This window comes from Scyliorhinus torazame, chromosome 16 (genome assembly GCF_047496885.1).
Source record: "Scyliorhinus torazame isolate Kashiwa2021f chromosome 16, sScyTor2.1, whole genome shotgun sequence".
Taxonomy (NCBI): domain Eukaryota; kingdom Metazoa; phylum Chordata; class Chondrichthyes; order Carcharhiniformes; family Scyliorhinidae; genus Scyliorhinus; species Scyliorhinus torazame.
In genome coordinates this window covers 118444099-118467787 of record NC_092722.1, presented here as the reverse complement: position 1 = coordinate 118467787, position 23689 = coordinate 118444099, and the positions used below count along the sequence as shown (strand labels likewise).

Sequence of the window (23689 nt, the reverse complement as noted above, 5' to 3'; positions counted from 1 at the left end):
TCCCGTCTCCAATCCATTCAGGGAGGAGCTAACTCCTTTTAAACAAATTTTGTGAAGGGCTGAACTTGACACGGTTGCATTGAGTCTCTGTCCGATAATATTGCATGCAGTGACATCCAGGAGTGAAACAATTCAGCCAGGTCCTCATGATACCGAACACTCTATCTCATAATCTACATTCTGATAATATTTGCAAATGGAGTGTGCACGTATGGCATCGAGGTGGAGTCCACTATATAGTACCTTTGCCTGGCTGCACCACCAGCTGCATCTCATGCCAACCTGAGCCATAAAACTAATATACCAAGTGTAGATCTGTATGTCTGGTGCAATTCCTCTGATGTAATATCTGCCTTTTGATATTTTTCTTGCAGAGGTTCATTCGACGATGCGACCACGCGTTTTTACACAGCCTGTGTGGTGGAAGCCTTTGCCTATTTGCATTCCAAAGGAATTATTTACAGGGACCTCAAGCCAGAGAACCTAATCCTTGATCATCGGGGTTATGCTAAATTGGTGAGTTTTGGAAGGCTGAGGTTTATTAAAAAGAGCCATTCTTTTATTAACTCTCACAATGCCACTCGAGGGTAAGAAATTTGAAGCATCCTTGGCTGGTTATTTAAGCTTGTGGTTCATAAACTGAATCACACACTACCTGGAAGTTGCAAGTATATACTGATATATTCAGAACAAGTAAATAAGCACTTGGAAAATAAACTGTTCAATTTTACTGTCCCTTCGCTGTCCATCATTCTCTATTTCAACTATTTTAGTTTTGTTTTCATTGTATCCCTACTTGGTTCTTCTCACTGATTCAATTTTTAGTCTTAACATTTAATTATTTTACTTCTCTCTGCCCAAATGATCAACAGGAATGTGACTGTCAGAACCTAAAAGCTTGGGTTTAATGGCTGGTCAACAGCACCAGAGGACAGTTTTCCTGGGAAGTTGAGGCCCGAGAATCAGGTTTGTGTTCTGGCCACTGCACCGGCAGGGATGTTTCCTTCCCTACCTCCTATTTCCAGCATAATTTCCTGAAACTAGAGAAAGGCAGGCCTCAATCCATCTGGTGTCAGGATTCTGCCCACATTGCCCATCAGCTGATCATTGGCGCAATGGTTCACGTAACAAAAGTCAGATGAATTTAAGCAAAATAGGGCAGATGCTGGAATCTTTGGCTCTAGTTCTGACAAAGAGTCAAAGGACTCGAAACGTTAGCCCTGCTTTCTCTCCTCATTGATGCTGCCAGACCTGCTGAGCTTTTCCAGCGTTCTCTGTACATGAGCCAGATAGACCTCCCTCCTCGGCTGGGAGGAAATCAGCTTTCATCACTGTTTGGGAAACAGCATGGATGAAATCCCATCCATTCAACTCATCACTTGGTGCAACCTAGAAAAATGAAGACTGACCTTCAGCTCGATAAAATGTCTAAGTCAAACATTAACCAGTGATTTTATTACTTCTGAACAGTGTTTTGTTGCAAATTACAGCCCAGAAGGACTTTACAGTCACAAATTAAAGGTGGTTGTCTGTGTGATTAGGTGGACTTTGGGTTTGCCAAGAAAATAGGGTTTGGAAAGAAAACATGGACATTCTGTGGGACTCCAGAATATGTGGCACCAGAAATCATCTTGAACAAAGGCCATGACATATCTGCAGATTACTGGTCACTGGGAATCCTCATGTATGAACTCCTAACGGGCAGGTGAGACAATCTAGAAAGGATTTACACTACTAATTATAGTAATATTTACAGTAATAATTATATATAACTTCTTATTCTGCTCCTCCATCATGACATATTACAAGGTTCCTGTGTATTGCACACACTTCTTATCACACTTTAGCAGTCATTTCGGAAGACCTACTTTAGTGCACACTCTGGCCTGCTGTAACCATTTTACCCTTCTAATCCCACACTATTTCCCAAACTGAGAAGAGGCTGCAATTAGTACTGCACACAAAAGTTTCTAAACACACAATTTGTTTCTTTCTAAGCTGCATGGAAACGCAAGTCAACGTCCCTCGTACGGTCCATCTCTGACTGATACCAAAAATCACCCCGGGACATATACGAGTTCATATGTTAGCCGCAACTGCTGTTTTCCCAATGCGCACAAACATTCTCGACGGGAACCATAGCACCATAGAAAGGTTATGGTGCAGAAAGAGGCCATTCAGCCCATCATGTCTGTGTTGACCAAAAAAGAGGAAAAAGAAACTCGACGCTCATTTTAATCCCATTTTCCAGCATCTAGTCCCCAGCCTTGCAGTACAGCAGTTCTGGTGCAGATCCAGGTATCTTTTAATGAGTTGAGCATTTTGACCTCAACCACCAACTTAAGCAGTGGATTCTAGATGCTCACCACCCACTGGTGAAATGGTTTTTCTCTCATTTCCTGTCTAATCCTTCCACCAATTACCTTAAATCTAAGGCTCCTGATAATTGACCCCTCAGCTAGGAGGAAACCAGTGTTTCCTATCTACCCTGTCTAGGCGCTTGATAATGTTGTACATCTTCAATTAGGTCACCCCTTAGCCTCCCCTAAGGAAAACAACCCTTCGCCGATCCAATCTCTCCTCGTAGCTACAATTTTGTATCAATGTTACAAATGCAACCTCAATTCTCCTTTAAATATTGATGAAAACTATCCGCCTGGCACAGTTGGTAGCAGCATCGTCTCAGAGTCCGAGGTTTGTGGTTCACGTTTTGCGCTAGGACATCAGCACACCACCCAGGCTAATATTTCAATATGTCGCTGAGGGGAGCCTTTCACTTGCGACAGTAGGTCCAATATTTCAACTGTCAGCTCGAGTGACGCAAACTGAAAAAAAAAGCAAAGGAGTTCTCTCTGGTGTCCTCGTCACTAATGCTGACCAGATGATCATTTATCGCACTCCTGTTTGTGGGATCCTGCTGTGTACACAATTACATGCATCAACCAACATGACTGGGGGGTGGGGGGGGGGGGGGGGGGACGGATTAATCAGCTACTTCCTCTTGTGTGCTGTTGTGCACAAACTTTGTGCACAAACAGGCTGCTGTGTTTGGCCATGGATAAAAGTGAATAATATTCAGGAATAATTGGGACACACAGAGGATGTGAAGTGGTTTATGTAATTGCAAGTTATTTCTTGTGAGAACCAGGAAGGTTTTCCTTCTCTGAGGGGAAGAAACAGGCATCATGTTGAAGAAATTCAGACAGGGAGATGGAAGGAAGTATGGAAATTAATTTACGGAGGGCAGTGCAGTGGTTAGCACTGCTGCCTCACGATGCCGAGGACCCGGGTTCGATCCCGGCCCCGGGTCATTGTCCATGTGCAGTTTTCACATTCTCCCCGTGTCTGAGTAGGTCTCACCCCCACAACCCAAAGATGAAGATGCACAGGGGAGGTGGATTGGACAGTCTAAATTGCCCATTCATTGGGAGAAAAAAAAATTGGATACTTTAAATTTTTTTTTTAAAGAAATTAATTTAATGGTGCATTTGAAAGGACAGGCCTGTATTTATTATTTGGCGGTGGCGGTGGTAGGAAGGTGGTGGTAGGAAGGGGGGCGGAGGAGACGTGGGGGAGGAGATTTGTTGCAGTGATGGTGTGAAATTCTTTCTAATTCCGCATCGCCTCTTGGTCTTTATAAAAGCCCACCCTTCTCAGGTCCGGATCCCATGAAAACGTACAACATCATACTTCGTGGGATTGACATGATTGAGTTTCCAAAGAAGATTACCAAAAACGCTGCTAACCTCATCAAAAAACTATGCAGGTGAGCTCCCACCAGGATTGGTCATTGCACGGATGTGAAAGAACCTAATCATCCAAGGACGGAGGCACAGTGATTAGCACTGCTGCCTCATAGCATGGGTTCAATTCCAGCCTTGGGTTACTGACTGTGTGGAGTTGGCACTTTCTCCTTGTGTCTGCGTGGGTTTCATCTGCATGCTCCTGTTTCCTCCCACAGTCCAAAGATGTGCAGGATATGTGGATTGGCCATGCTAAATTGTCCCTTAGTGTTCAACGGTTAGCTGGGGTAATGGGGATAGAGTGGGGAGTGGGCCTTGATAGGGTGCTCTTTCAGAGGGTCAATGTTGACTCAGTGGACTCCTTTGCACGATAGGGATTCAATGGGAACTGGTCTGAGTCAGAAATCTCTTTGACCAGTTGCCTGCTTGACAGTTAGAAGAGAGGTCATCCCTCCCCTCCTGTCATGTTAATTTGTTTCCGGGTTTAAGCCAAAAACACGAACGTAAGAAAAGGTCAACTTATTGAAGCTGGATTGTACTGTTCAAAAATATACCTCTGCTCCTCTTAACAGGGACAATCCATCAGAAAGACTTGGGAATTTGAAAAATGGAGTTAAAGACATTCAAAAGCACAAGTGAGTCTTTTGTTCATGGCAACTATGTACAATATTGTGTTAGACGTATGGCAATCTACTTAACTATGTAAGTGTAATGTAACAAAGAAACGCCTTTTTATTTATAATACATGGGACTATTCAACAGAGCTTGTGCGCCCATTAGTTGTACATTTAAATTTAATAATTTTGTATGTTCACTTAGTGAATGGCTCATTCACTTTTACCCTGTTTGCTATTCATAGAATCATCCAGCACAGAAGAGGCCCTTCGGCCCTGATGTGTTATGTACTCTGGGATAACACAGGCTGCAACTGGATGCAGCTTTAACCAAAAGATACTTGAAGTTAGTTCAATCTGATTTATTGAACCAGTAGCACAGTTAGCACAGTTCTCTATGAGTTCAACTCTCTGCTAACCTAAGTGTGGTTACTCTGTCTGACTGAACCAGACTAGCTCTTAGCCACGTGCTGGAGGTGTGATACAGTACATACACCCTGACTCACTCTGTAGATGTTCATCAGTGGAAAGAGACGGAGTTTCAGTGCCTCGTGCCTTTTATAGTGAGATGCCACCCCTGAGTGTCCTGCCTGCTCATTGGTCATGTCCTGTTCTCTGTGTTCATTAGCTGCCTGTCTGTGCCTGTCTGTATATCATTGTCTGCATGTCTGCATATCATGACAGGCCCTTCAAAACCTGCACTGACAAAACAAAACTCTGAATCTACACTAATCACACTTCCCATCACTTGCACTATAGCCTTGAATGTTATGACATTTCAAATGCTCATCCAAGTACTTTTTAAAGATTGTGAGGTTGCCTACCTCAACTACCTTCCCAGGCAGTGGATTCCAGACTCCCGCCACCCTCTGGGTGAAAAGGTTTTGACTCAAACCCCTTCTGAGCCCCCTGCCTTTTACCTTAAAATAATGCCCCCTTGTTATTGACCTTCAACTAAGGGGAACAGCTCCTTTCAACCCACCTTGACCAAGCCACTCATAATCTTGTACATCTCAGTCAGGACCCCTCTCCGCCGTCTTTGCTCCAAAGAAAACAACCCAAGCTTATCCAGCTTCTCTTCATAGCTCAGATGCTCCATCTCAGGAGACATCCTGGTGAATCTCCTTTGCAGCCCCTCCAGTGCAATCACGTCCTTTATATAGTGCGGTGACCAGAACTGAACATGGTACTCCAGCTGTGACCTAACCAAAGTCTTGCACAGCCACATCATAAACCTCCCTGCACTTAAAAACTATGCCACGAGCTAGTTGTCAAACATAGTTCTAGATTCAGTTTTAATTATTTATTTCCTTGTTCAGCAATATTTATGAAGGTTCAATTAAAATGACTGAGTCTCTATTAACATTTGCATTAAATTACTGCTGCTAGTTTAAAAATGTTAAAAGCTGTAAATCAATGGCAGAGGTCCAACACCAACTGAGAATCATTGGGATTCATTTTCATCTTGAACAACTCAGGTGGCATGAGGACTAAACTTGGTTTTAAAATAATATAGTTGGAAATATGTCAGTTGTGATTTTTAGATGAATGTCAATTCAAGCATTTTGGATTGCCACCCACAGGAGCTGCCTGCTTTTGGCTACGCAGGATAATGCAAGATCAGTTCAGCTCCATAACTTGCTGGTTGCTGCCAGCACATCTCTCATCATATGCCGGGAGTATGGGGGAAAAGGCAGGGGAATGGCACTAAGCCATGATTCTCATTTGGAGAGCCAGTGCAGGCATGATGGGCCAAATGTCCTCCCTCTGCACCGTAACAATCCTGTGATTCAGGAGTACCGAGGTACCAGCAGCTGCTGAGGTCTTTCTCATTGCCTTGTATTACGATCCCGGACCTGACCCAAATAGTTGCTCGGACACTGGACAGAAACCCCAATATTTTTAATTAATTTGTAAGACTGCGAGGAAAAGATACTTCACTCCAGGTGTGACTCCATGCACAAATAGGAATATGGGGCGGGATTCTCCGAAACGGGGGGCTAAGTGTTGACGCCGGTGTAAACACCAGAGCGTTTCACGCCGGCATCAACGGGCCCCATAACCCAGCGATTCACTTATTTGAAGGGGGCTAGCAGAGCGCCGGAGTGCTCCGCACAGCTCCGTCTGCCGATACGGGGCCCTGCACTTTCGGCCAGGAGTCCGCACAACATGGTGGACCCACACAGCGCAACAGTCCGCATAATATAGGCCCCCCCGGGATCGCGTGCGCCCGCTGATCGGGGGCCCCCGATCGCAAGTCTGGCATAGTATGGATGCCCCTCCCCCGGCAAAGGATCCCTCCGCCCCCCCCCATCAGGGCGGCTGTGGACTCAGCCTGCAGCCACCACTCCGAGTACCATGGAACCATGTTAGAACCACGGCGGTGGGAACTCGGCCAGTTGTCAGCGGAGAATCGCCGCGGGGGCCTCCTTCAGTGGCCCCGAACGGCGCTACGTCGACCGCGCGCTATTGGTGGTGATTTTCCGGTCCCCGGAGAATTGCGGGAGTGGCGTCACGCCGGATTTCGGCATCGACGCCCATTCTCCACCCCTGCGCCGAGTGCGATTTCGGCTCAGAGAATCGCGCCCATAGTATATTAATACAAACTTTATTACTAACACAAGATTACAAGATTTAACCTTTTTCAAGAACATAGCTTGCAAATATCCATTAAACAATTCTTAACAATACAATGGCTCAACCTAACGCAGCTAAAAGTGTTACATAGAGCCCACTGGACCAGAACCCGAATGAGCAGGTTCTTCCCGGAGGTGGAGGATAGATGTGAACGGTGCCAAGTAGGCCCGGCCAACCAAGCCCATATGTTCTGGTCTTGCCCCAGACTTGCTGGGTACTAGCCAGCCTTCTTCGAGGCAATATCCAAAGTGGTGAGGATGAGTGTGGAGCCTTGCCCGAAAGCGGCTGTCTTCGGGGTATCACACCAGCCAGATCTCTTCATGGGGAGGAGGGCGGACATCCTTTCTTTGCCTCCCTGGTCGCCCTCCATAGAATCCTGCTCAGCTGGTGGACAGCAGGACCACCTAAAGCTGCAGACTGGCTGTCCGACCCATCAGAATTTCTCCAAATGGAGAAAATCAAATTCAACATCCGTGGGTTGGAAGAAGGCTTCCACAAAACATGAGAGCCATTCACCTGACTGTTCCGAGACCTGTTTGTGGCCAACACATTAATAAATAAATAACCAGAAGCCAGGGAGAAATAACCAGGACAAGACAGAAAGTGGAAAGCGAGGGAGGACCGGGGGGTGGGGGGAGGGAGCAAGGTGAGATAGCAGTGAAAAAGGGGGGAAGGGAGAGGGAGGTGAGGGGAGATGGGGGGGGGGGGGGAATAGGGAGGATTGTATGCTGAGCCAGACAGTGACAGTCTGTAATGAGAGAAACCTAAGAAGAACCCTTTGTGACTGTTCAATAAATGAAAACGAACGGCAATGCATCTAATTTTAAAAATGCAAAAAAAGGAATTAAAAAACCCAAAAGAAACACTACAATGACACAATAAATCCTAACTGCTATCTTTATCCCCACTCAAACAACACCTATGTCAGGTCAAAATCCACTTTTAAATTCAATCAGCAGACCCAGGGATTCTTGCTTAATAATGATCCTTTTAAAAGACTGATTGGGGAGAGAGAAATCCATTCAGGAAACAACCTGCAGATGCTTACCTGTCTCAGAGTACTGTTTAACCTGACAGTATTTGAGAAACTGCTCCTGTTCACAGGCAAATCTTTAACTCACTGTTTTGTGAGCAACTGCTAGTTTGTCCCCAGACAGATCAAAACCCACTATTTGAGAGCACCAGCTGGTCTGTCCACAGTCAAATCTAAATCTTGGATCAAAACAGAAAATTCAACACCTGACTGCTTCATAATAATAATCTTTATTATTCTCACAAGTAGGTTTACATTAACATTTCAATGAACTTACTGTGAAAACCCCTAGCTCCTCCCATTAACTACATCATCTTACCAAACTAAACACAGTGGTCGGAATTCTCCAGTCATTGATATTCACTTTTTCCGCCATCAGCGCATCCCCACCAGTGAGTTTCACGACAATGTGGAGTAGCAGCAATGGGAAATTCCATTGACAACCGGCGGGTAGATAGAATCAACCGCCAGCAAATTGCATGCAGCCGAGACGCATGCTGCTGGGGAACCGGAGAATCCCATCAAATATCTCTAATTATTGACTCCCCAGGAAACCTTCTTCACATAAACAAAATTCCATTCACCCAACTTTTATGATGCTTAAATTGCACTCTGTCTCCAAATATCTGCTGCCTTTTAAACCAGGATTTTTAAAAACATGACTGCAACAGTCAGATACTAACCTGGCCTTTTAACCCATACTGGGCCAAATACATATAATGAAATTCCTGCATTCATCACACTCGTGTGTGTGTGTGTGTGTGTGAGACACTTTCACAGTGCGCACCGGGCATGGCAAGGCATAAGAGAAGTGCTACAAAGGAATTGATAATATTGGTGGCCTGGTGTGCAAAGGGTAGGACGTGTCCACGTGCATAACATTTAAGGGAAACTTTCCCTTCAAAACCTGTACCCAATGGCCATTGTGTTGGCTGGAGCACCATTCACTGACAACAGCTGCATAATGGGTTAGGTGTCTTATTCAAATGAACATTGGGGGTCTGTTGAGCACTAGCTCCTGGTCTCCTTTGGTACTCACTCAATGGTTAACTGAACATCAATGTTATAACTTTAGGATTCAACATTAGCCATTGTACAATAAACCACTTCAAGAAACATTTGCTATTTTATACTCTTTTATGTTTATTATTTAATGTAATATTCATCAAAATAATTTCCTGTCAATGTCACACATTCTGTGATCCGTAATTATAGGTAAACATTTCTTGCAGTGGAAAGTCACATTTACAAATCTTCTTTAATCTGTAAGCATCGATCCCCCAAATCCTTCCGAGGTGGACTAGGTATGGAGTCTCCAACTTCTCCCACTCCCACACTAAAAGCTTGGAAAATAAATACCACTTCCTCCACTTTGTTGATTATCAGGAGTAAAAATCTTCTATTGATCTCTTCCTTCCATCTTTCAGTCCCGTTGAAGGCTCTCCATGGCTCTCCAGCTGCACTGTCAGGGTACCCCGGGCCGGCCAATTGCAACCCACCTCCACTGCCGATAAACCCGCCACATGGTAGGATTGTGGATAGCACAATTGCTTCACAGCTCCAGGGTCCCAGGTTCGAGTCCGGCTTGGGTCACTGTCTGTGCGGAGTCTGCACATCCTCCCCGTGTGTGCGTGGGTTTCCTCCGGGTGCTCCGGTTTCCTCCCACAGTCCAAAGATGTGCGGGTTAGGTGGATTGGCCATGCTAAATTGCCCTTAGTGTCCAAAATTGCCCTTAGTGTTGGGTGGGGTTACTGTGTTGTGGGGATAGGATGGAGGTGTGGACTTTGGGTAGGGTGCTCTTTCCAAAAGCCGGTGCAGACTCGACGGGCCGAATGGCCTCCTTCGGCACTGTAAATTCTATGATGGAGGGCTGGAAAATCCCGGCCATAGTTTTCTTCTTTCCACAATATGAATGGTAACTGGACAAGTCACTTTCTCACACAGAGGGCTCGATCTTTTGCCCGCGCCCGTCGCAAGATCGCCATGACGGGACGGGGATTATGTAAAGGTCCATTGACCTCGGGCGGGAATTTCCGGTCACTCGACGGGCGCTGCCGAAAAATCCTGTCTCGATAAATGCATCGGGTTTTATGTATTGTGAAAGACTAGAAATTAGAAAATAAATTTATCCTTTGAAGAAGTCAAAGATTTCTATCTCAGTTTACCATTGAGCAGAGTCAGGGGAGTGTGAGTGTGGATCCATGAGAACAAGTGCACATAAAATAATATTCAACACTTGATAATAGAGTTGTTGCATTTACTCATCATAGATATGAGACAAAACAGTGCCAGCCAGCTCTCTGCTGGAGAACGGATTTGAACGAAGTTGGCAGATGAGTTCCTGCGTTTTAATCCTCAGTGAAAATCACCCTAAACATGCAGATTACTATTTCTTGCCACCTGTTACACTTTAAGATCTCAAAGGACCAGATCTTGGATACAAAGAACACATGCACGCAGGCCATCTGTTGACTTGCAGTGTGCCTGCTTTAGAAGCTCTAAGTACTATTGATTTTGCATAAAATGAAAATGCTTCAATGTCTCACAAATTTGCAATAAAGGACATTTATTTTCCTCCAGGTGGTTTGAAGGCTTTAACTGGGAAGGATTAAGGAAAGGCACTTCAACACCTCCAATCGTATCTAGTGTAAGTATACAACCAAGGTCTTTTTCTTGTTCACCATACCTGTAATACCTCCAAATGTTACTGCTTTGCATTTTATTCCAGGAGTTCTAAGCTGTTGTTTGTCAGTTAATAGCTACATGACTTTGAGGGTTCGCGTGTAACCAGAAAGCACACAAGTGAAGGGTAAAAGGTTGGTCTCTTTAAATCGCTCCATCACGTCAGCTTTGTTTTATTGAAAGGAATCTAGGGATTTTTTTCACTACATTGATAGCAAGTGGCTTTGCGCAGAATTATTAATTGTGATGACAGTTTCCTGAGAAATAATCTGAAGTTGATTGCTTGAGCATTCCTTAGCTGGTGATTGCTTCCATTATGATTAGGACCGTTTCACCATGAACAGTTTCCATAGATGACTTCCTAGAGCCGTATTTGTAGCTTTCCTTTTGGCTGAGCTCGCTCGCCTCTGACTTGGCAGGCCAGCCTGTGGAGCCCCATGCCAGAACATAAATACATTAGTTTGGATGGATGCTTCAGTACTCTGTACATCTAGCTGTTCTCTGCTTAGGTTTTCTCACTAACCTGAGGACCCCTCCTGATGATTCATTTGCATGGCTCATTTTCAGGAGTATCCATCAAGAGTTCTCTCGGTGAAATGTCCCAATAGTTTCCCCTCAGCCAAAAATTGGTTAGCCCTTTGTTCATCTGTTTTTTTGCTTGTGGCAATGAATGCAATATTTATCCAGATTACAACAATAAATATTTGACATGATTGGCGATGCCCTGCCAGGTGGCATTCTACAAATTCAAGATGGTTTTTTAATCTCCCCCTGTAGCCAGAACCTAATTAAAGTAAAAACAGGAGGAAAATACTGCAGGTGTTGAAAATACTCAGCAGGTCTGCCAGCGTGTGGGGAAAGAAACAGAGTTTACATTTTAAGTTGGTGGCTCTTTGTCAGAACTGGGAGTGCAGTCGAAGTACGGGGTCATGTGCACCTCTGGACTGAGCAGAGGTGCTCAGCAAAGTGGTCACTCAATCTGCATTTGGTCTCCTTGATGTAGAGGGGACCATATTGTGAGCAGTGAGGATCATATACTAAAGAAGTACTTTTCATCACCATTTCACTTGGAAAGGTGTGTTTGGAGCATTGGAAGGTGAGAAGGGAGGAGGTAACGTTGTAATTGGACATTACACATACAAAATCAGATTTCATTCAATCATGCATCTACAAAAAATATATAAATTTCAGAACTCAGCTGGAGTCCTTGTTTTCTTCAAAAAGGGAGGAGTTGTGATGCAGATTGTGCTCAAAGTTCCCTGAAGGATGGGAGCGAGGTTGACTTGCCAGGTGAGAGCTACAAAAACAAACAGAGGATAACAAAGAGAGAAATAAGGAAAGAGAGGATCAAATATGAAGGTAGGCTAGCCAGTAACATTAGGAATGATAGTAAAAGTTTCTTTAAATACATTAAAAACAAACGGGAGGCAAAAGTTGACATTGGGCCGCTCCAAAATGACGCTGGTAATTTTGTGATGGGAGACAAGGAAATAGCTGAGGAACTAAATAAGCACTTTGCGTCAGTCTTCACAGTAGAAGACATGAGTAATATCCCACCAATTCCGGAGAGTCAGGGGGCAGAGTTGAATATGGTAGCCATCACAAAGGAGAAAGTGCTAGAGAAACTAAGAGGTCTAAAAATTGATAAATCTCCGGGCCCAGATGGACTACATCCTAGAGTTCCAAAGGAGATAGCTGAAGAAATAGTGGAGGCGTTAGTTATGATCTTTCAAAAGTCACTGGAGTCCGGGAAAGTCCCAGAGGATTGGAAAATCGCTGTTGTAACCCCCCTGTTCAAGAAGGGAACAAGGAAAAAGATGGAAAATTATAGGCCAATTAGCCTAACCTCAGTTGTTGGCAAGATTCTAGAATCCATTGTTAAGGATGAGATTTCTAAATTCTTGGAAGTGCAGGGTCAGATTAGGACAAGTCAGCATGGATTTAGTAAGGGGAGGTCGTGCCTGACAAACCTGTTAGAGTTCTTTGAAGAGATAACAAATAGGTTAGACCAAGGAGAGCCAATGGATGTTATCTATCTTGACTTCCAAAAGGCCTTTGATAAGGTGCCTCACGGGAGACTGCTGAGTAAAATAAGGGCCCATGGTATTCGAGGCAAGGTACTAACATGGATTGACGATTGGCTGTCAGGCAGAAGGCAGAGAGTTGGGATAAAAGGTTCTTTTTCGGAATGGCAACCGGTGACGAGTGGTGTCCCGCAGGGTTCAGTGTTGGGGCCACAGCTGTTCCCTTTATATATTAACGATCTAGATGACGGGACTGGGGGCATTCTGGCTAAGTTTGCCGATGATACAAAGATAGATGGAGGGGCAGGTAGTATGGAGGAGGTGGGGAGGCTGCAGAAAGATTTAGACAGTTTAGGAGAGTGGTCCAAGAAATGGCTGATGAAATTCAACGTGGGCAAGTGCGAGGTCTTGCACTTTGGAAAAAAGAATAGAGGCATGGACTATTTTCTAAATGGTGACAAAATTCATAATGCTGAAGTGCAAAGGGACTTGGGAGTCCTAGTCCAGGATTCTCTAAAGGTAAATTTGCAGGTTGAGTCCGTAATTAAGAAATCAAATGCAATGTTGTCATTCATCTCAAGAGGCTTGGAATATAAAAGCAGGGATGTACTTCTGAAGCTTTATAAAGCATTAGTTAGGCCCCATTTAGAATACTGTGAGCAATTTTGGGCCCCACACCTCAGGAAGGACATACTGGCACTGGAGCGGGTCCAGCGGAGATTCACACGTATGATCCCTGGAATGGTAGGCCTAACATACGATGAACGTCTGAGGATCCTGGGATTATATTCATTGGAGTTTAGGAGGTTGAGGGGAGATCTAATAGAAACTTACAAGATAATGAATGGCTTAGATAGGGTGGATGTAGGGAAGTTGTTTCCATTAGCAGGGGAGACTAGGACCCGGGGGCACAGCCTTAGAATAAAAGGGAGTCACTTTAGAACAGAGATGAGGAGAAATTTCTTCAGCCAGAGAGTGGTGGGTCTGTGGAATTCATTGCCACAGAGGGCGGTGGAGGCCAGGACGTTGAGTGTCTTTAAGACAGAAGTTGATAAATTCTTGATTTCTCGAGGAATTAAGGGCTATGGAGAGAGAGCGGGTAAATGGAGTTGAAATCAGCCATGATTGAATGGCGGAGTGGACTCGATGGGCCGAATGGCCTTACTTCCGCTCCTATGTCTTATGGTCTCATGTTGTTAGTTCAGCAATTTACAGATTTATAGTGCAGAAGGTCAATCAAGTCTGCACCGGCTCTTGGAAGACGCACCCAACTTAAGCCCATGCCGCCACCCTATCTCCGTAACCCAGTAACCCAACCTAACCTTTTAGACACTAAGGGGCAATTTAGCATGGCCAATCCACCTAACCTGCACATCTTTGGACTGTGGGAGGAAACCGGAGCACCCGGAGGAAACCCACGCAGACACGGGAGAAAGTGCAAACTCCACATCGACAGTCACCCGAGGCCGGAATTGAACCCGGGTCCCTGGAGCTGTGAGGCAGCAGTGCTAACCACTGTACCACATGGGGCGGGCAGTGACTGTATCTGGGGGCTTTAACCCATCTCAATTCAGTTCTGGTACTGACAGTCTGTTATGTCATTTCTAATCTTATTTCTGATTTCCAGCATTTGTAGTCGTCCTTTTTTCTTTTCTTCCTCTTTTCTACCATCATTTTCTCACATCATTTCGATTTTTATGGGTTTTTATTGAGATTATTTTTTGATTCCAGCTTCTCATGTTGCTCTTTCTAGCTTTAGTCTATTTGCTCTGTTTCAGTCACCTTTGCTCATGAGTCGCCAAGTATCTTTATACCGCCACGTGGTTCAAGTTCAGGTTATGATTAATAACACAGCACACTGCTTAGTAAGGATTAAAACAACGGTCATTTATTATCTACAACAAGCAATATTAGTACCCTAATACTGCTTTCTAGATAATATACCTATCACTACTGGCCAATACTTAACTTAGGAAGAGCCCACCAGGTCAGGGAAACAAATGGCTTGTCCAATCAAATCTGGCCCGCGGGATTCAAAAGGCTGCTACAGGTCGGTGGCTAGGTGTCTCTACCGGATAGCGATCGTTGGATTCAAACTTACGATACACGGTGGCTGGTCTTGCGAAGGTCTCGAGCATGCGAAGATGAGAGAGCGAGAGAGATCTGAACTTGGAACTTTACTTTTATAGGGCCCAGGGGCTTCCCGCCTCCCGGGGCGGCCCTTGACCCTGAGTCCCAAGTGATTGGATTCTGTCCCCAGTCTCTGGGGTCGATGTGTCCAATGGTGAGGCGATTCCTCGATCGGGGGGTGGTCGCTCACCTGTCTTTGTTTCGGCCACTGCAGGCGCCGACAGGTCTGGCCCAGTATTCAATTGCTAATATGTTGCAATTGCTCCCGGGGATAGCCGATTTAACTGTGGATGTCTGAGTAGATTAGGTGTAAACAGTCCCGAATGCAACTGAGGATACCTGGGTTGATGGGCTGTTGATAGCCCTGAGTATCGATCTGGGCTACGTTCCCCAACTGAAGCTGCAAACCTGTCTGCAGCTGTCTGCTTGTGTCTTCTTGGCTGCTTTTCCCAGCAGTCTTTCGGGTTAGCCGTTTTAAATTGGGTTTTGGCCAGATTAATCGGAACGCAGCCATTTTACATGGCTACACTCAGAAACAAAATGCCTTTGAGCATCCATTCAGTTTATCCACCCTTCTCTGGGATAGCCCTGAGCGCAAAGATTATCTTCCTCCACATTTCACTTTGGCAGGGTCAAACCAGAAGGAAGCAGCAGAGCCGATTAATAGGCTCAGCGTCCAATTGAGCAGGGATCATATCAGAAGAGGCCACAAGATGAGGCACTGACCAGGAAGGGGGGGGGCTCTGATCCTGGCGGGAAGGGAGGGGTGGCCCATTTGGTGTGCGAGTGGACAATGGGACTCCAGGGCGTCGGGTCCCATTGTCTGTTGAGGGTAGTGGTTGGAAGCCTCTGGAGGGATGTCTGCGATTTTGGGTTAAGATCAGAAGCCTGATGGGGGAGGTGGAAGGCCTGAGAGGGGCAGTGGGAGGTGGAGGGGGGGGGGGGAGAATTTCTCAATGAGGTTAGAGGACAGAGGCTTCTGGGCAGGGGGAGATTGGAAGAGGTAGCTGATGATGGAGTGTGTGTGTGGGGGGAGAGGGTTGATCAGTCAGGCACTATGGATCTCGCTGACAGGTGGAAAAACAGTTATCTCCTGATCCAGCATTTCCTCACCTAGACTTAACTAGCGAGTTCATTTAAGGCACACAGCACCTCGCAACCCACAGGAAAATTTCAAATGGTGAATACAGATGTAACACACAATAATAATCTTTATTACTCAGTCTCAGTATAACATTCAAAGTGTCAATCCATCTCCTAGGAGTGGTTTGCTTGTCCACTCCTCATCCCACCTCCAATGAAACTGAAAGTGGAGCCTAGGGTTAGGTTTCAGAGTTTTAACCCTTTAAACTACCATCCATCCGATCCAACGCTGCCTGATTTTCAAGTTAAAATTCCTCTTTATATGTACGATATTTAACCTCCGGTTCTGTCCAATCAGTTCATAGCTAATAAATGAACTAGCTAATAAAGTACTTCTGAAGTGGAATCACTGTTGTAATGTAGAAAAACACAGCAAGATCCCACAAACAGTATTTTTTTTTCCAAGTGATGTTGGTTGTGGTATAAATTTAGAGAAGGACACGGGCTGAACTCCCCTGATCTTTGAGATAGTGCCATAGGATCCTTTAGGTCCAGATGAGTGAGCAGGCAGTTTAGAGGTTCATCAAAGAGATGGCTCCTCAGACAATGTCACACTCGCTTCACACTGCACTGCAGCTGATGTCACAAACTATCCCGGTCATTTGCTGGTGGCAGAATTCTCTGGTCCCACCGGTAGCGCACCACACTGTGGGTTTCCCGGCGGTGTGGGACGGCTTCAATGGGAAATCCCATTGACAGCAGTGGGAGCAGAGAATTCCGTCACCAGAAAACGGTGTGCCGCCTCCCGTTACTGAGAAACACGCGGCTGGGAGGCTGGAGAATTCCGCCCCACGTCTTTGGAGGCAAGAGTTTCTCCACTGAACCAGGACTGACGCTGGTATGACGATATAATCCCAAATTGGTGAGTGTAGAGGTTGCATAAGGGGATCGGGGTTATGGGGAGAAGGCAGAAGAATGGGGATGAGAAAATATCTGTCATGATTGAATGGTGGAGCAGGCTCGATGGGTCTAGTGGCCTAATTCTGCTCTTAGGTCTTATTTCAACATGCTCTTATTACAGGATCGCAGAATGGTTACACGTCGAGAAGGAGGCAATTTGTCCCATTGTGTCTGTGCTGGTTTTCTGAAAGAACAATTCTCCTTGGTGCCATTTCCTCACCTTCTTCCCTCCAGCCCTGCGCAGTCCACCCTTTCAGATAATAATCCAGTTCCCAGCTGAATTTATCGATTGAACACAGACAGCACATTTCAGATGCACCTAAATGACATTCAGCTACTTTGAGAGCAGAGTTGGCTTGATTGTCTGAAATGAGTTACAAACTCTTTAAAATGATGGGCAATGCAATGTCATGAGAACATTTTTTTATCAATTTAAAATAAATTTAGAGTACCCAATTAATTTTTTCCAATTAAGGGGCAATTTAGCATGGCCAATCCGCCTACCCTGCACATTTTTGGGTTGTGGAGGTGAAACCCACGTAAACACGAGGAGAATGTGCAAACTCCACACGGACAGTGACCCAGGGCCGGGATCAAACCTAAGACCTCGGCGCCGTTGGGCAGCAGTGCTAACCACTGTGCCACCGTGCTGCCCGCAATGTCATGAGAACATGGTGACATTCATTTCCTACGTTTGGCACAACAACGTTCTCAGCTATATGGGTAGGTTTTCGACAGAAGCTATGTGTTTCAGGACAGCACATCAGGAGGTTAGCATGCCCAGCCTAATCTTCCACCCCTTAACATAACAAACTTCCGATGAGTGACAATCACCGTTGGATTGCAGCTGTGTTCTGTTATGTTCTGGTGCTTGGCCAGTCGGAATCGTGCACAATAGAAAATCTAGTTCTTGACTAGTTAAATGTTTATTATTAAATAAATGCGTGGAATAGATAATTATGAGAAACATATCAAAAAACTACTGACTATAATAAATTATCCTAGCGCTACTGCAAGTATGTCGATCCACTATCACAACTATCTCCAGACTCCTCGAAGTATAGAGTCACCTTGTTGTTCTCTACTGCCACCTGTTGGTTGGAGGTCGTAAACATTACTATTTACATGATTACTTATGCATATCATCACACGTTCCTTTTTACTTATCCAGCTTTAGCTGCACAATTCTCATCTGATCCTCCATCTTGAGCCAGGTGAGAAATGTTCAGCGCAGTCGCTCTGGAGCCCTCCTAGTACAGGGCAAGAATGTCATAGGGCAATGAAACTATGGCCCCTTTTTACGGCACTAAACTTACCGCTTTCGGCAGCTAAAACGCGCAGCCACTTTGAGAAACCGGGGGCAGCTGAGTGTGTGAGGTAAGTGTGTGAGGGGGTGAAGATGGTCGGGGGGGTTGATGGTCAGGGTGGGGGATGCGGGCAGTGGTGGATGTTCGGAAGGGTAGTCATGGGTGGTGAGTAGCTGCATGGGTAATTAGGGTGTCGGGAGGGTTGTTGGAGGGCTGAGGCTTGTTGGGGGGGGGGGCTCTGTGGGAGGAGGTTGCGGTGTGGGGCCGGAGTCAGGGGGTCAGGAGGGTAATTGGAGGAGGAGTGGGGTTAATCAGGATGTCGAGGGGTAGTTGAGCAGTTGAGTAATCGGGAAGTTTGGAGTAGTCTGTGGGTTGGGAGGGTAGTTCGGGTTGGTTGATGTGTTGGAATGGTAGTTGTGGGTGGGGGTGTAATTGGCGGGGAGTGTGCATGTGGGAAGGGGGGTGGGGGTCATGGAAAGTCTGGAACAAGGTTACCCTGAAGTGGTTTTAATCATTTTAACGTTTCCTGGGAAACTATTCTGATAAGAGTGGGAACCATGTGTGGCTGCAAGAGCAGGTCAGAAGCTGGGAATTCTGTGGCAAGTAACTCACCACCTGATTCCCCAAAGCCTGTCCGCCATGTACTGGGCACAGGTCAGGGATGTGACAGAATACTCTCCATTTGGCTGAATGAGTGAGGCACCAAAAATAATCAAGAAGCTCAATACCATCCCAAGACAAAGTTGCCCACTGTATCAGCATCCCATCCACCAATTTAAACATTTACTCCTTCCATCATCAACGCCGAGTGGAACCATATACAAATGCACGGCAGCAACTCACCAAGGCTCCTTCGACAGCAGCTTCGAAAGCTGTGACATCTAAAACCTCAAAAGCCAAGGGTAGCAGATGCATGGGACCACCGTCACCTGCAAGCTCCCATCCAAGCCACTCACCATCTTGACCTGAAAATATTGCACCGTTCCTTCACTGTCGCTGAGTCAGAATCTTGGAACTCCTTTCCCAGCAGCACTGTGGGTGTACCTCCACCACATGGACTGCAGTTCAAGAAGGTGGTTCTCCCACACTTTCTTAATGTGTTATTACCCACACGGGACCTACGAGGTTGGCGAAATCAGTCTCCTTGTGAGTCTCGCCAAGTACGAGATCACCCGCTAAGAGCCCAACGGCATTCTTAATTGAGCTCAATATAGAGTCGGCCAGGTATGGAACTAACCGACTGGGAGCTGTTGTATATTGTAAATATAGTTGCTTTGCAATAAAACTATTTTTTTTCCCAACTTGATTCTGACTCGGTTGTGGTTTACAAAACAATGGCAACTAGGGATAGGCCTTGTCCATGAAATCCACATTCCCTGAAAGAATAAAAACAAAATTAGCTGTCGCAGTTTTGCATTACAGTCGTGGCTACATGTCAAAAATATTTTCTCTAAAGTATTTTGGGAAACATTGAGGTCTTGAAAGGCACTGTGTAAATATAAGCTGTCTTTGTTGAAGAATAATGTCATGATGCAGCTTTGCGAGCCTCTATGAGGCAATGAGAGGATTGGGAAATAATTCTCCATCTTGCATCCCCGACTGAAGAATGACACAATGTTTCTTTATTTGCAGGTCACATCTCCAACAGATACGAGCAACTTTGACAGCTTCCCCGAAGACAATGATGACCCACCTCCTGACGATAACTCCGGATGGGATGCAGATTTCTAAATATTTTCCTTCAAACTTGCTTCTGCCTTGCCTAGGACAGCATCTTGGTAAAAAAAAAGGGGGAAAAAAGAGACTAACAGTCAATGGAAAAGAAACATGAAGGAGGATTAGTGCTCTGGGTCACCATGATGCCTCAACTAATGCCCGCCACACTCATGATGGTGGCATTAGGAGCTATACCATTAGAGAATTGGAATGGTGTTCTTTAAAAAAAAAACACTTTGAATCAAAATATAGCAACTTAGATGGTGGTCCTAGAGCAACTTGTTTTAGCATACACGTAAGGCTTTTTCTTCACTGAGGTTCCTCATGCTTTGATCCGGAGACCAATTAATACTGAAAAGGTAAAAATGGGTCATTTGAAATCAGTAAACTTATTCTAAATTTTGTGTTTTTTTTCTAATTAAAACAAAAAGACAAATGTAGGTATTTATTCTGGGGATTTTTATTCACGGGTCTATGTTAGTTGCTATGGAATTGAATTTGGGACATTCTCATTCCTCAGTGCAAGTGCGCACACTACTGTGTGCGACAAGCCAGTGTTTATGTACCACTAGGAAGGACCTGTAAAACTATCGGTCAACCACTTTTTATGTCGTCACTTCATTCATTATTAGTCTGGATATTAACTTACGGTTTCAGCAATATATTTAAATGTGGCATCACGTATTTATACACACAAAGCACAACTGCTGATGCTATCAGGGCCTGTTTCCCCAACCACCCCTGCCTGATCAATTAATATTAAAATGATCTTCTATACCCTGTAAATGGCAAAAAACAATATTTCTCTGTCCTGCAATGTAAAATTGGCAGAAAAACTGAAGGTCAGATTCTGCCTGAAGATACGTTTGACTAATAATTATTTATATTTGACATGCCACTGGGTTTAAATGCTAGCTGAAAACTATGGGTTCATGGAAACTGTGTCTGATAATTTGTTATTACAGTCGGCGTTCTCGAGTAATGCTGTCAAAGATATGCGGATTTTTTAACGGCTAACTTTTTAAATTTAAGATGTCCTCAAATAGAATTCAGACCTCTCTCCCAACCCACAACTTCTAAATGGATGGTATGAAAGTACTGAACTTTAAAAAAAAAAAGCCTGGCCAATATTTATCTCTCAAATATCAGTTGCTTATTTCCTCATTACAGTTTGTGGGATCATGCTGTGCACAAATTCACCTTTTCCTACATCACAACAGTGACTCATCTTTATTTTCAAGAAGCATTCGATTGGCTGCAAATGTATTTTGGGACATGCTGAGGTTGCAAGAGGAGCTTTAGCAACAACAGATGTTCTCTCTTTACCTGCTCCTCTGTGACACCGTAGACTATCACCACTAAAGGGAGCAAAAGAAGAAGGAAATGAGGAGAGATTTCACGAAGGGCAGAAAGACTGGTCATTACCAGCCATCCGATAATGTTACTCGGGCTAAGAATATACTTTAGAACCCATTTCTCACCCTCGGTATCAACACTAACAAGCTGCCACTTTGAATTTAAAGTTTTGTCATTAGTTGCAGAATTGTACTCCACGGAAAAACATGGAAACATATGTTACGGAAGGCTTTACAGAAACAGTCATATCTCACCTGGATATGCCTTGGATTATAATTTAGAAACCACCGTAACATTTCTGTAAGCTTTAGGGGTGAAATGCTTCACCTTTCCCCAGAAATGGCCGATATTTCATTGATTTTTAAAAAAATGTCCCCCTTATTTCTGCAAGTAGAATTTTTTTTAAAGAATTTAGAGTATCCAATTCATTTTTTCCAATAAAGGGGCAATTTAGCGTGGCCAATCCACCTACCCTGAACATCTTTGGCTTGTGGGGGCGAAACCCACGCAAACACGGGCAGATTTTCTATACATTTCTAAACTTCTGACTGCGTGGCCCTCAGCGTCGTGAGGCAGCAGTGCTAACCACTGGGCCACCGTGCTGCCGATATTTAATTGATAACACAAACTCACGCAGAAGTAAAAATAAAAGATGAATATGGTTTCCGAATGACCTTTTCTCATATTTATAAATGGTGCAACGACCACTCCTGATTAAATCTGGAACTTTGTGTGTTTGGGCAATTTGGCTTTACCAATGTTTGCTCCTTGAGTCTAATGTATTAATCAAAAGGGTGTTAGGATCATCATGCATGTTCTATTTCGGGCAAATTAAGAAAATTAAAAATCAAAACAATGGAGGGAACTTGGGTTGGGGAACACGTGAAATACATTTGCTAAAAGTAAAGGGGGAAGCTCTAGATACAATCTCATGCGAAGTAGCAATCAAACACTTGTAAACCCCTGTGGGTTAAGAGACTCTACCGCATTTTCAGCTTTATATTTTTAAAATGTAATGATCTATTATTGTTTTTATTTAATTGGACCACAAGCTCCATATTACTGTAAATAAGCAGACATGTTTTGAGTGTTGGTGCATTTGGTGTGACTTAACCTTTTCTTTTTAACTTACTTGGTATGTTTCCCATTTTATAATATAGCCCAACACTGCAGAACTGTGAGAAAGAAAGCTGAAGGCTTCGGCCTAAGATTTCTGAAACATTGTAAACATCATTTCTCCCATAGGTTAGACTAGGTTTGGCATTGTCTCAAGTGCCTTAAAAACATGGCATCCAAACAGATTCATAAATTTGGTCTCCTGCTGCGTTAACTTAAAACAAAACAAAACAGGAAAACCTCAAGGACTCAAGGATCAATCCTTCTTAGCTGGCTTCTGTATAAATTCCATCTTCTGTAAGGTTTAATAGGCCTTTTTTTTAATATGATGCACGACTTTGCAGTAAGCATCCTGTGGTACCATTTATTATGTTCTATTTTAGAGAAACTGTGAAACTGGTGATGACGTAATGCATCATTTCTGTGAAATGTGTGCACATGCAACAAGAAAATGTTTCATGACTATTACTATCGTTGCTTTGGGTGATTTCATTGTATATGCAAATCCATCTTATTTTAATTTACCTGCATTGCAAAAATAAGGGTGAAATCATCTCCTTAATGTAGTCAAATTGCAATAAATGTGGCTTTGGCTGACAATTCAAAACCTTTCAGAATAATATCTGTAAAACTTAAGTCTCATCAGAATACGGAGTTTAATCATTGATTTACGTACTAGCTGACACCCACTTTGAAGATCTATATTTCCTGCCTCTAACAAGAAGTTTACCATCAAATTCACTGAACATTTAGAAATTTATATGAAGTAATTGTTGGGAGTTGTTTCCAATTTAGCCTTTTGTTTAGATAAACGAGCATGGCAAATTTGTCAAAATGTATATTTTGTCACTGAATGCTGTTCACAGGCTTCTTGCACTCCTTTGGTTGTAGATTTTCAAACTTTTACGTATTTAATTGTCCCTGATTTGTCCTGTATCTTCCTGCAGCTGTCCATGCAGAGTGCCTGTTATATACTTTCTAGAGCTGAAATAAAGAGGATTACTTTTGAACTATATACAGAAACTCGGAGTCACAATGCTGATGTTTAAATAACGGCGTGAAAAATTACCCCTTAAAAATCAGTGAATAAATGTTTCCATACAGACTGGATCGACGTGATGACACGTGGCAACGATGAGTATACACATAATGATGGGAATAGGTTGTAATGCTGAAGGGTGAGGTGATCATAAAGAATGAGAACAGGATAGCAAGATAAGAAAACACATTGCGTGAGATGCAAGTTAATGTAGCAAGGGAAGGAATAAGCAGGTAACAAAGTACAATG

At 44.2% G+C, this 23689-nt stretch overlaps 1 protein-coding gene across 5 annotated transcripts in view; it reads left to right on the top strand.

The window, feature by feature from the left end:
* The window catches only part of LOC140393014 (cGMP-dependent protein kinase 1), a 1245261-nt gene extending 1221837 nt beyond the window's left edge, over positions 1-23424 (top strand). For all 5 annotated transcript variants that reach the window (XM_072478937.1, XM_072478935.1, XM_072478938.1 and 2 more), the window contains 6 exons: positions 375-516; positions 1542-1705; positions 3644-3766; positions 4316-4378; positions 10608-10674; positions 19846-23424. In XM_072478937.1, coding sequence (XP_072335038.1) covers positions 375-516; positions 1542-1705; positions 3644-3766; positions 4316-4378; positions 10608-10674; positions 19846-19944 — 658 coding nt within the window. In that variant the 3' untranslated portion in view covers positions 19945-23424. The remainder of the gene's footprint in view (positions 1-374; positions 517-1541; positions 1706-3643; positions 3767-4315; positions 4379-10607; positions 10675-19845) is intronic.
* Positions 23425-23689: the final 265 nt, after the last annotated feature.